The following is a 12,650-nucleotide window of genomic DNA, read 5'->3' on the forward strand; positions in this document are numbered from 1 at the left end:
ACACGGAATTGAATTAGACAAAAAAATAATAATGGCTTGTAGCAAATACGAGTATATTAAAACTTACGAACAACCTATTAGGATCGTCAAAAATTGTTGGTTTGTAGTTAGAATTGACGGCCATAGCTTTCATGAGTAAGTGTAAAATGTAGTAGTTTGTCGATTAATTCTTTTAGGTTTACAAGGGATCACAAGTTTCAAAAACCAAACGATAAACAAGGACTAGATCTAATGAATCGCTGTGCCGAAAATGTAATGAAAAACTTGGGTGACATTGTTATTTCATACGGTCAGTCCGATGAATTTAGGTAAGTTATTTGCAAACATATTTTAATTTTTAATATTGTAAAATAAAGCTTTATTTTCAGAAGAAAAACTGACTTATGGAATAGAAAAAGCGATAAAATACTAACTAACGTCGTATCTTTGTTCACGTCTTCCTTCGTTTTTTATTGGGATAATTATTTTCCCAACACAAAGCTTTTGTATCCTCCAACTTTTGATGGGAGAATAATTACATACCCAACCGATGAGGATATTAAAACATATCTTTCATGGCGTCAAGTAGATTGCCACATAAATAATCTATACAATACATGTTTTTGGTCTTTAGTATCTATAAAAAAATTGACTGAACAAGAAGCAACAGAAAAGCTTAAATTTACAGATTCATCTTACAAAAACGAATTACTGTTTCACGAATTTGGAATAAATTATAATAAAACTTCTCCACAATTTAGAAAAGGGACAACAATTTATAGGGCTAAGCCAAAGGAAAAGAAGTCTAGAGATGAATATTTATTGTTGAAAAATAAAAAGGATGCTCCATTATTAGATAATTGTCAAGAAATGACTATTGAAATGAATTGTAAAGAACATACAGAATTAGATAAGCCGTCAAATCCAATATGGAGGGTGAATGATGAAACGGTTATTATTAAGTGCATATATAAATGCTATAGCGACATAATTCAAAAGAAATTTTGGCTTGAAAATGATTTTCTTTTGGAGTAGTCTTAATATAGAAAATTTTATGGCTATACCGCCAGCGCCTTATAGCCAACGTTCTAGTCTTACATTTCATTTATACAGGTTTCTAAAAAAATTTTATGAAATAATTCAAACGGTGTTATGGATGCCTTGTATACTTTTAGCTTGAAAAGTTTGTGTTTTTAATACTTTCCTGAATATTTCAACTTTATTTTGCTTTGTAATTTAACTATGAATCCAATAATGGAAAGAAAAAAGAAATATTCGAATGATCATGGAAATACAATGGAGCTTAACAAATTAATTAGTAATGTTTCAAACATAATCTCTGAATCTAATTTTAATGGGCAAAATAACCCAGTTTGTTCTAGAAAAGAATTGATGAGCTCTAATTTTAATGAAAGCTCAGAAACTTCTGGAAAGGTTTGGAGGAAAGATAAAATAAATATGAAAAATACCATTACTAATTTAATGGAAAATTTGTCCGGCTCTATTGAAACCAGAGAGGTTATCAACCAAATAAAGATGTTAGAGGCCAAAAATAAAATTAGAGGTGAGATAGCAGAATTACTCCCCCCTAATAAACAGTATCAATTAGAAAGAAAAACACAATACGACTTGGCTCAAAAGGAAATGAAGCACTGGGGTTCGACTATTGATCGAATAAATCGCCAAGAAACAATTTCTTATGGAGAGCCTGAAAAGATTGACTTTGTTTCTACAGCACAATTGGCAAGCAATTACCAACCTTTGGATGAATTCGAACAAGAATTTGATAATGTTTTGAAAGAAATAAACAAAGACTACTCAAAAGGCACCGGAATATTAAATCACTTTGATATTTCTCCTTGTGATAAAATTAAAAATCAATCAGAAAAAAGTTTTATGAAAAAACTTAAATTCATTTTATTTCAACAGCAAAGAGAAAACAAGAGACTTAAAAAGATTAAATCAAAGACTTGGAGGAAAAACCATAGAAAACAAATGCAAATTGAAGAAGAAAAACTACTAAGTTTGGGAGAGGTTGAGTATCCAGAATTAGTAAAAAAAATTAGAGAAAGATATGAGGAAAAAAGAGCCAAAATAAGATTAATGAGGAGACAAACTGCAAGACAGAAGTGGGCTAAGATGGCATTAAGATTTGGTGGAAGGGAATTGCAAAAAAATGTTTCAGATCAAGCTCAAAAACAGCATGAAGAAAAAAAGAGAATTGAGAAAATAATTCAAAATGTTTCAAATGATTGTTACGAAGAAAATGAATCGATAAGTTCTGATCAAGAAATATATTCAAATTCACATTTTATTCAAGAAGCTCGAAAAAATATTGATAATTTAAAGAATTCATCAGAAGGACTATTTGATTTGAAATTTATTCAACGCGAGATCGAATTTAAGAACAATCTATTAGATCTTGAATTAAACGAAATTGAGAATATAAACAATGAAGGTGAAATTATAATAAAAGAATCGGAAAATTGTTTATCCGATGATGCTTCTGATGAAGTTATACGACTCTCAAATCCCTCAATCAATGAGATCATAGATACAAAGAATGAGATTGAAAATGATTTTGATTCCAATCACAATATCGTTGGTATTAGTTTTGTGGGAAATAACTTGAAGAAGAGGCTTCTATCAAACAATAATTCGAGTGATGAAAAAGGTAAACTTATTGAAAAACATTTAGATTTTCAGGGAAATAAAGACGAAAAAAAGAAGAAAATGTGCTTGAATATTGAAGATGAACTTGAAAGAATGGCCAATATAGATATCACAGAAAATCAAGAATCTTTTCAAACAAATACTGAACTATTAAAACATATTTTTGTAGAGGGAAGTGATGATTGTTTAATCGATAAAAATATTGAGGAATTAACAGATACAAATAGTATAAATATATCTTTAAATAATAAATCGGTACCTGGCTGGGGTAATTGGTGTTCATCAATTTCTGGAATTGAGGAATTAAACATTAGAGCCAAGGATGGTTCATCAGGAAGAATAAAACACCAAATTAGTCCAAATAGATCAATTGATAGAAAAATGACAAAGTACTGTGTTAACCAAGTACCTCATCCTTATAACTCGAGTGATTTATATGAAAGCACCCTTAAGCATCCAATTGGTCCTGAATGGAACACCACAGCAATACATAATAAGTTTATTCAGCCGAAGATACAAACAAGAATTGGAGCAGTAATTAAACCTCTAGTATATTCAAAGCATCTAAAAAATATTCAAATTTCAGATTCCTTCTTAGAAAAATGGAATCAAGCTAAAAAGTGCAATAGAACTAAGGCGAGGTTTTAATATACGAATTGAGATTTTCTTAAAGCACATTTCAATTTATACCAATAATTTTCAATTTAGATATTATCGTATTTACTACTGTCTTCAAGAGAAAATAAGCTTTTTGGTGCGGTATTAATCATTCTTTCTTGATTCTCCTTTATACTATTAAGATTTGTTTTGAAATCTTTCATTTCCTGTAGGTCGCTTAGCACTGCTCTGAGAAGCTTTTCTCTATCATCCTTCAACTGTTGTACTCTTTGGTCTTGAGTCTTTTTTAACTCTTCGAGAGTTTTCCTGATATTTCCATAGGTACTCTGATCAATCTCCAGTTCATTCAGAGAGTCTTTCGTAGCAGGTGAAGAGGGGTATTCGTCTAGATTTTCGTTAAAAGATGTATTGTAGTTATTCACTGCTTGATCCTTTATTGGCTCAATTATAGTTTGACAATTTGAAGGAGGACTTATTGAGCTTTGAAGATTATTAGAGTCCGTTACTGAATAAGAACGATAATTGGTGGTTTCGTTTAAACACTCACCCTCTATTTGATTCGGTATTATTGAATTATTATCAAAATGTTGTGTATCACAGCTTGTGTTTTTACTTCCAGGAAATATAGAATTTTTTATTTTGTTTGAACTAAACGTCTCAACTCCAGAAACAAATAAATCGCTTTGAGTTTGGATTTTGTTCTGGGACGACAAAATGTACGAAGAATAAGAATTTGGGTAAACTAATGGATTTGTAAGATTATTTGGAATTAAATCTCGAGAATTTAAATCATATCTGCGGTTAGAAACATTGCAACTTAGTCCAGGAGGAAACGAATTTGCATGAGTATTCAATCCAGGATTTATTGTAATCGAATCCAAAGAACGAATTTGTGTAATAGGATCGTAGTTAATCCCATCTTTGGCTGTCTGATAGAATCCGCTACTGGATTTATTGTGATTATTTGGCAAAACTCTCGCTGTTTCAGGTAGGGAATACTTAATTAGGTGTTCGGACTGTGGTCTATTGTGTTTAATTACAATATTTGGATCGTTCCTCCGGTCGTGATTTAAAAGTAGGTTTCTAATATTTCTGTTGTTGAAACTTGCTTTGGGTGTTTCTGGCTGATGAGCATATTCATTGTACTGAATATTGCTTATTCTACTGCTAATTCTAGAATAGGAATTTAGATTTAGATTTCGGCCATTTAAATCATTAGAAAGATTTGAGCTAGATGGTCTAGATAGCCTGTAAGTAGAAGGTGACTGAGCTTCAGATCCATTTCGATGATAAATAATATTATTGGTATTATTGTTCTTATACCTTTCTAGTACTCTATCATTAAAGTGTGAACTCTCTTCCATGAATTCGTTCGTGCCATCATTAAAGCTTTGAATTTGGCTAGTTTCTTGAGGGCTTTTCATTTGATAATTATTCATTGAATCAAAAAGCTTGCTTGAAACATCAGATAAAGATTGCTTTGCTTGAAGTAACTCCCTTTGTGTATCGTCCCATCTTTTTTGGAAAGATTCATTCATTTCAATAATGTGCAATTTTAATTTGTTTATCTCTTCTTGTTGTTTTGGGCAATGATTACATGGAGGAATTATATCTTTGGCAGCATTATCATGAAGTAAATTAACACTTTCGGCCCGTTCTATTAAACTTAATTTTTTTTCTAAATTTCTTACAACTCCTCGTGCCTTTTGTAATTCAGTCATAAGATCAACATTTCTCCTTAATGTTTCTTTTAACCTCTGAGCAGTTTCTATCTGTTTTAATCTTAATATGTGTAGCTCCGATACCTCTTTCGAATCTTGAGCACTTTTGTTGAACGCCAGCCCATTCATATGTTTAGATTGATTTCCTAAGCTATTGTTTCTTAATTTAATTCCCCTAGAAATTGATAAGTCGTTCTCTGCCTCTCTGATTTTTGAAGACAAATCGGAGATCTTAGAACTTTTACCAATATTTGTTTGGTAGTTCTCTGGCATTTCTCACTATCAAAAATACATAAATATTCTAAAAGATCAATCTCTCATGCAGATATCTTCGAAATAAACCTATAAGAATATAGGTTTGTATTATATCTTTTTTCTCTTGCAAATCGTTGAATGCTTTGCAAAATATACACAATTTAGATTATTCTCAATTATTTGTGGGGAAACAAAATTTCTATCTTACTAATTATAGAATGCATTCCCGCTTATATAAGTAACGTGAATTTTTTTTGTCAAGACTAACAAATATTAATAAGATACATTGAGTAATATGAATGCATTATTTTCACATAATATCATTGAACCTTTTTACAATCACCTTAGACATTTTGAAGCAGATCTTCCAATATTTATCAATATTAGTCATTTTTTATTAAAGGATTATTAGTTTCGATTTATTATAATTCACTTTTTATTTCTAGCAACAGAGTAGTAAATAACATATGCACTAATTACTGAAAGTGTAGTTGCCACCATCAAAAAAGTTATCGTGAATGTGGTTGCCATTGAGTAGTCTTCTTCAATCTTTTTAAATTTTAATTCCTGTATTGAATTTGTGTTTTGTACAACAGGAGAATTCCTCAATAATATGTTAGATGCAATATGTGCCTCTCCTCCAAGCTTATCTTCTCGGCACTGAATCAAAAATTGGAGAATATTTTCTCGGTTTATAATCTTATTTGTTTGGTCATTTTTTGGAAATTCAAACAATACTCCAGTAAACCCAGTCAAATGTTCATATTCAAGTATTCGAATGAAAGTTGGTGGCTGTGGCGGAGGGATCCCTCGATTAATACATAAAGTTAGCATTTCTTTGAAGAGCCTTTGATCTGTAACTTCTTCGAAAAGAGGTGCCCATAGAGATATTTTTAGTCGAATAAATATTCCAATGGTCCATGAGTTTGTTAAAATCGGAGAATTCTCAAGCGAAGGGTAGAAACTATTGAATCTGTTTGGTTCAATTAACGAACTTACATTAAATACCATCTTAGATAATATTAACGCAATAAATAACTTTATCATTTTCATCAAGAAAGCTAGTCATAGCTAAATTCATTCCTAACAATAAATGTTCTTTTTTTTCTAACAATCATTTATTTCCAAATTCCATGTTCGAAAACGCGTATAACAAATCTTGAAATTTTAACAAGAAAAAAGTTGAATTCCTTTCAAAATTTTTTTAAAAAATTTCTAATTCTATTAAAAAGAAGTTATTCAAATATTTTATGGATTTAGAAAAAAAAGAAAATAATAGAAAATGGCTGTTACTTAATATTTGAGGATAGACGTTTACTAGAAATTTATTATTAGTTTAAATAGTCTTAAATTCATGTAGATCAGACTTGTTGAAATTAAAACAATAAGGATTCCAACTATTATTGAAGAAAATTTATATTTTCTAACATAATAATCAATAACATTTTTTCCAATTAAAGTGCAAATAATCGAAATAACTAGTAGTAAAATTGCCAAATCAAAATGAACTCTCCCTTCAAACAAGTATGTAAAAAAGCAAGTTAATGTTGAGATGATCAGACAGGTAGAGTTATTTGCAGCAATTGAAGAAGGATCAACTTGAGAAGAATAAAAAATCGTACTTATTAAAATTCCTCCACTTGCACCTGTAATTCCGCCTATAACTCCAACTAATAGTATTTCCAAACTCGCCAAAATATAATTTGAGAAGTTATCACGGTATCTGGATTGAATATAGGACACAATATCAATCGTCTCATAATCTTGAATCGATGAATTACTGCGGAAAGTTTTTATGAATTTTGCAACTCTTTCCTTTGAATTAATTATTGACGTTATTAAGTTCAAAGATTGTTTTGGCAAGGCTATGTTCGGGAAAACCAGCAGTATTATCGCATTAAATAACCATATCAGCGAATGAATGTGAGTTCCTTTTGTTAAAAATACACCACTATCTAAAATAGAAATCCAAATAGAAAGAAAGCAGAGTGAAATAAACGAAATCCATAGTTTATAATTTCTTAACTTCGCCCATTTATTCCGGTGGAATGAAGGAGTAATTTCAATAATATCTTTTTGCTCTTTGATGTTGTCCATTTCAGCTTTATCTATTTTAATAATAGATAAGGTATATAAATACATAATAATTTTTAGATTATCTTTTACCTTTTCAGCACTAATCATTTGCTTTGTTTGAAATATTGTAGGAGAAAGTAGTTCAGATTCGCTGTATGGTATTTTGGTGTTTTTCTTTTCTGATTCTCTAATTTTATTAAACTTTGAAATTGAAACCTTTAGAACATATAATAATAAAGTATTTAAGGCAAGAATTGATATTATATTGGAAACGTATCTCCCAATAAATACTCCACATAAACTTCCAAGTGTAAGAAGTGGAGCAATAAATAATACGATTTGAATATCAATCAATGGTGCCTTTTCTACTGGTATAAGTGAGTATGAGTATTCATAAATCTGATTTTCTGTAACAGCTAACTTTAGGAAATTGATTGCATCATTATATTCAGGAAGCGTATGTTTACATTGCAACAAATTAGTTATTAGTGCACATATGACTCCTCCAAGTATAATTGCAGAAGAAAATGTAACTGCCTGTGAAAATGGAACTTGCATAAGACTTAGAAAAATAGGCATTGAAATAATTCCACCTCCTCCACCAGCTGATACAGCAATTGACGCAAAACAGCCAACAATTATTAATGAAATAATGTCTGTTTTAGTCAAATCACTAATAGATTTAATACGTTCATTTTGGAGTTGCGTGTTAAGAGCATTGCTTTCATTAATATTAAATATCAGAAAAATAATTATGAGAAAATATAACTTTCGCAAAATTGAAACATTAGGAATATTCATACTTCCAAAAAATATTAATTTTACGAAACAATCACATTTGCCCAGAAAGTAATGAAATTGGTATTTCTCGAACTAATTCCCGTTTATTTTAGATGTGGTTAGAATAGAGTTAGTATTTAGCGCAAAAAAAAAGTGTAATAGAGGATAAAGATCAAAAAAATGGCAAACAATACATTCATCGATATTCACAATGGTAAACAAACAATGAAAACAATATCTATAGCCCAATAAATTCCTCAAATATTTATCAATATCAAATGTGAAATCAAGGGCATCTAACTATTTTCATAAGATTACACGACCCTGGACAAGACTCTTTAACACCATGCACAGCAATCGCAAAATCCCCACTTTCAATGAGGTTTTCTTCTTTCGCAAGTGCTAGAGCATTAGATATCACTGCTTCACTATGATGGATTGAGTTTAAGACATAAGTCTTGACACCCCTTGCAATTTTCAATCCTCTAGCTACTTCCGGTTTTGCCGTGCAAGCAATGATAGTTTGGCTTGGCCTGTATTTTGAAATCAATCTTGCGGTATTCCCGGTTTCCGTAATCGTAATAATTAATTTCGCATTTACATCATGTGCTGATTCTACAGCAGAACAAGCAATTGCTTCGGGAACAGCGACAGGTTTAGGAACGGAGGAATGTATTGCGTGATATAGCACAGGATAATCAATACAAGTCTCAGCTTGAGCACAAACTCTAGACATAACATTCACTGCATCAAATGGGAATGCTCCATTGGCAGTTTCCCCAGATAACATTACACAATCTGAGCCATCTAAAACAGCGTTTGCTACATCAGTCATTTCCGCCCTTGTCGGCCGATTACTCTTGATCATACTTTCAAGCATTTGAGTTGCAGTAACTACTGGCTTGCCTGCAACATTACATTTCGAAATCATACATTTCTGAGCAACAAATATTTTCTCTGGAGGTATTTCCATACCCAAGTCTCCCCTTGCAACCATGATACCGTCAGACTCGCTGCAAATACTATCAAAATTAATCACACCTTCCAGGTTCTCAATTTTGGAAATGATTTTAATTGAACTTGGAATTCCATCAGAGTAATGCGTATTTTCAGAAATAATTTGTCTACATAATTGTACATCTGCTCCATTCTGTACGAAAGAAAGGGCAATAAAATCTAAATTGTGTTTAAGGGCGAATTCCACAATGTCATGCTTGTCCTTATCGCCAATTATTGGCAAGTGGACTTTACAACCTGGAAGATTCATATTCTTTCTTTCGCCGATGGTCACGTTGTTCAATACTTTGCAGTTAATAAAATCATCACCAATTTCAAGCACTTGCATTGATAATGAACCATCGGCAATTAACACAGTACTTCCAATTTGTACGCTTTTAGGCAAAAGAGAATAACTACATGAGATACAATCAGAGTTACCTAACACAGAATAATCTGTTGTTATTTTCAAAGTTTGTCCTGCCTTCAGCTCAATAGGTTTTCCACCTTCCAGCATTCCGGTTCTAATCTCTGGGCCCTTAGTATCAAGCATTATCCCGACTGTAGAATGAGGCCTCGCTCTAGCTGCTTCTCTGATATTCTGTAATGTCTTTAAGTGGCTTTCATGGTCACCATGAGAAAAGTTAAGTCTCGCAACACTCATTCCTTTGTCAATTAAGCCAATAAGTGCCTCCACACTATTACAACTTGGACCAATTGTACAAATAATCTGTGTCTTTCTTTGGGTTACATCATTGTCCGCTAGTGGGGAACAGATTTTATCCATTCCCAGACAAGTCGCTTTTCCCAATGTACAGCTCATCACTGCAGAGGTAGATGCAAGCCTTTTCAAATTATCGTTTGAAATCATCTCAATACTTTTTATGAATGACTGCAAATTAATGAAAAATAAATAAATGTTCTTAATTATTAATAGGGGATCTAGAAAGTGTGGCGCTTCATATCTTATCAATATTTAGCCACTCCCCTGTGGGGAATAATTAATAGTACTAAATCCTCTCGTTAGGGTTAAAATTTCTGATTTGAATTGATTCAAATCAACTGCATGCATTCTTAATGTATGATTATGTTGAAGATATTGCGTTAGTATTGAATGATTACTTGTTAATCGCTTGTTCTAACTCTTTTCAAATCGCAATTCTGTGAGTTATTAGATTGAGACAAAATGTTCGTTTTGGGTCCTGTAAGGTTTGTTAGTGCATCTGGGATTATTGTGTAGTTTAGGTATTTGTTCTCGTTGCTGTGCACGGAACGTAAATTTTGAACATTTAAGATAATGGGACATGGTAAACTCATTTCATCGTTTTTGTACCATAAAATACATCCTTTAGTGGCTTTCATATCAATCAATTCTTCAAGTACTGTAGAGGAAGATTTTTCAGTGATATCGTTTATTTCAAGTGAATTTGGAGTGTTATTCAGCTTAATAATAGTGAACTCTTTTCGGAATCTGAAAACTTTGCTTTTTTCGTCTAAATCCAATGATATAACAATTATTCCACTTAAAAGTTCACATTTGACAAAGACTTTTTTCATTAAAGCGCTGTACTTTAATTCTAAAGGGGTAAACTGCAAAGAGTAATTTAAGGCTTGGCATAGAAGTCATTACTTACCTCAAGATTAATAGAATCTAATTCGGTTCCGTCTAAATAGTCCCATAACTTGATTCTCTTATCAAGTGATGAACTAACAATTAGTTTATGTGATTCGTCAATTAAATTGAGCTCACAAATAGATGAAATTGCATCACTATGGCCACATAATATTGAAAAAGTATGTTCTAAATAATTTAAATTGGAAATCCATATTTTTCCACATTTATTTCCTGTAAATAGAAACTTATAGTCATAACTAGCGATTGAGCATGTAACTGCTGATAAGTGACCCATTTTAGGGATTATGCCACCAGCCATATTGTTTTGTAAATTTTCTTCATCTGAATCGCTCTCTAACGAGGATAAGTTGCAATGATTGCTAGGGATTGAATGAATATTGTTAATGTTTATTAAGTATAAATCACCAAATTTATCACCTATAATTATTTCGTTTGTATCTGGCTTGAATATTGAAGTATTCAATCTCTTAGAGTGTAAATATTGGCCGATTAATTCAAAGTTGGAGTGACAAATCCTAACAATGTAAATAACCTTATTATTGCTACAAGCAACAATTATACCATTTGCTGAAATGCCCATTGAAACTACAGCATTTTCTACCATTTCATTACCTAGAATAATTTCTGCTTTTTGACTATTAGTGAGCGAGAACAAAAACAATTTGTTCTTTTGAAACCAAATAAGTTGGGCGTTATAATAAATAAGTGAGTTGTTACTAGAAAATAAGTCCATATTGCTCAACAGTCCTCTCTTTCCTTCTCTTTTCTCTCTCTACATATATATTATTTATTTATATTTTTCCATTAATTAATTAGTATCTTTCTTATACAAAATGTCAAACATTTATAACGAATAATACCGCTCAGCAATAAATAAATTCACAGTTAAAAAAAATTCTACTTTATTGACAACAATTTCTATTTCTACCGTTCGAATGATCAGTTTCATTTCTAGCTAGTAATAAATTTGTACTAACTGTCCTACCGCATTTAATTCCATCGATCTAGAATTTTTTGTTTATCAAAATTGAATTGATTTTTTAAGTGCTTACCTCATTAGAAAGGTCATAAATACCATCTAGTATATTTCTGTATATTTTTTCGGAAATTCTCATAAATGCTTCCTCTACATTATTCGATATTTTTGCGGATGTTTCAATGAATAGAAGTCCATTTTGTTCCGCAAATTCGACTCCTTCTTCTGTGGTTACTTCTCTTCTATCTAAATCGGATTTGTTTCCAACTAAAATGATGGTCATATTAGGTGTTGCATTTCTTTTTACATCACTTAACCACCTGCTTAAGTGATTAAATGTGTCTCTTCTTGTAATATCGTAAACTAATAATGCCCCTGCTGCTCCTCTATAATATGATCTAGTTATACTTCTAAACGATTCTTGCCCAGCACTGAAAAATTAAATAATTAATTAAAACAATTACCTTACCACTTACGTATCCCAGATCTGCAATTTTACTTTTTTCGTATCTATATTGACAATTCTTGCACCAAATTCGACTCCAATCGTTAAATCATGATCTACCCTAAAACGTCTATCTGTAAACTGCAAAAGAAGGCATGATTTGCCAACAGCTGAAAAAATAATAAATTTTGACAACAAAAAATTTGGAAAACTCATACCCGTATCACCTATTATTATATATTTGAATAAATAATCATATGGAGATGCCATATTTTTCAAACTTCCACTTTGCATTGAACGGCTTCGATTATTTATCAAAAATTATTAGATTTCATCGTTCCCTCCTCGTTATTTTGAAAAAATTTATAAGCATTAGATTATTCATTATATAAAAAAGTTTTATAAATTTTTTTCAGGAGTTTTTATTGGTATTTAGTATATTAAAAAGTTATACTTTAATTAACTGTACAAAATAACTCTTCAATCTACCTATAG

At 31.2% G+C, this 12,650-nt stretch overlaps 7 protein-coding genes across 7 annotated transcripts; 2 read left to right on the forward strand and 5 right to left on the reverse strand.

Moving 5' to 3' along the window:
• Positions 1-31: 31 nt before the first annotated feature.
• Positions 32-1,014, forward strand: cubi_00194 (uncharacterized protein; the record flags this gene model as incomplete). The annotated part of the gene is made up of 3 exons (XM_029017208.1): positions 32-135; positions 186-308; positions 357-1,014. 3 exons carry the CDS (start codon positions 32-34, stop codon positions 1,012-1,014), a joined length of 885 nt encoding a protein of 294 aa, XP_028875787.1.
• Positions 1,015-1,221: 207 nt separating this feature from the next.
• Positions 1,222-3,300, forward strand: cubi_00195 (uncharacterized protein; the record flags this gene model as incomplete). The annotated part of the gene is made up of 1 exon (XM_029017209.1): positions 1,222-3,300. The coding sequence occupies one exon, from the start codon at positions 1,222-1,224 to the stop codon at positions 3,298-3,300; it is 2,079 nt and encodes a 692-aa protein (XP_028875788.1).
• A 56-nt stretch (positions 3,301-3,356) lies between these two features.
• On the reverse strand, positions 3,357-5,264 carry cubi_00196 (uncharacterized protein; the record flags this gene model as incomplete). The annotated part of the gene is made up of 1 exon (XM_029017210.1): positions 3,357-5,264. One exon carries the CDS (start codon positions 5,262-5,264, stop codon positions 3,357-3,359), a length of 1,908 nt encoding a protein of 635 aa, XP_028875789.1.
• A 411-nt stretch (positions 5,265-5,675) lies between these two features.
• On the reverse strand, positions 5,676-6,257 carry cubi_00197 (uncharacterized protein; the record flags this gene model as incomplete). The annotated part of the gene is made up of 1 exon (XM_029017211.1): positions 5,676-6,257. The coding sequence occupies one exon, from the start codon at positions 6,255-6,257 to the stop codon at positions 5,676-5,678; it is 582 nt and encodes a 193-aa protein (XP_028875790.1).
• Positions 6,258-6,563: 306 nt separating this feature from the next.
• On the reverse strand, positions 6,564-8,123 carry cubi_00198 (uncharacterized protein; the record flags this gene model as incomplete). Its single annotated transcript, XM_029017212.1, has 1 exon — positions 6,564-8,123. The coding sequence occupies one exon, from the start codon at positions 8,121-8,123 to the stop codon at positions 6,564-6,566; it is 1,560 nt and encodes a 519-aa protein (XP_028875791.1).
• Positions 8,124-8,388: 265 nt separating this feature from the next.
• On the reverse strand, positions 8,389-9,969 carry cubi_00199 (pyruvate kinase; the record flags this gene model as incomplete). Its single annotated transcript, XM_029017213.1, has 1 exon — positions 8,389-9,969. One exon carries the CDS (start codon positions 9,967-9,969, stop codon positions 8,389-8,391), a length of 1,581 nt encoding a protein of 526 aa, XP_028875792.1.
• A 254-nt stretch (positions 9,970-10,223) lies between these two features.
• cubi_00200 (Rab2 GTPase) lies at positions 10,224-12,425 on the reverse strand (the record flags this gene model as incomplete). Its single annotated transcript, XM_029017214.1, has 4 exons — positions 10,224-10,667; positions 10,733-11,506; positions 11,787-12,141; positions 12,187-12,425. The coding sequence occupies 4 exons, from the start codon at positions 12,423-12,425 to the stop codon at positions 10,224-10,226; spliced, it is 1,812 nt and encodes a 603-aa protein (XP_028875793.1).
• Between the last annotated feature and the right edge of the window lie 225 nt (positions 12,426-12,650).

The sequence above is a fragment of the Cryptosporidium ubiquitum genome, assembly GCF_001865345.1.
Source record: "Cryptosporidium ubiquitum isolate 39726 chromosome Unknown contig_11, whole genome shotgun sequence".
NCBI lineage: Eukaryota > Apicomplexa > Conoidasida > Eucoccidiorida > Cryptosporidiidae > Cryptosporidium > Cryptosporidium ubiquitum.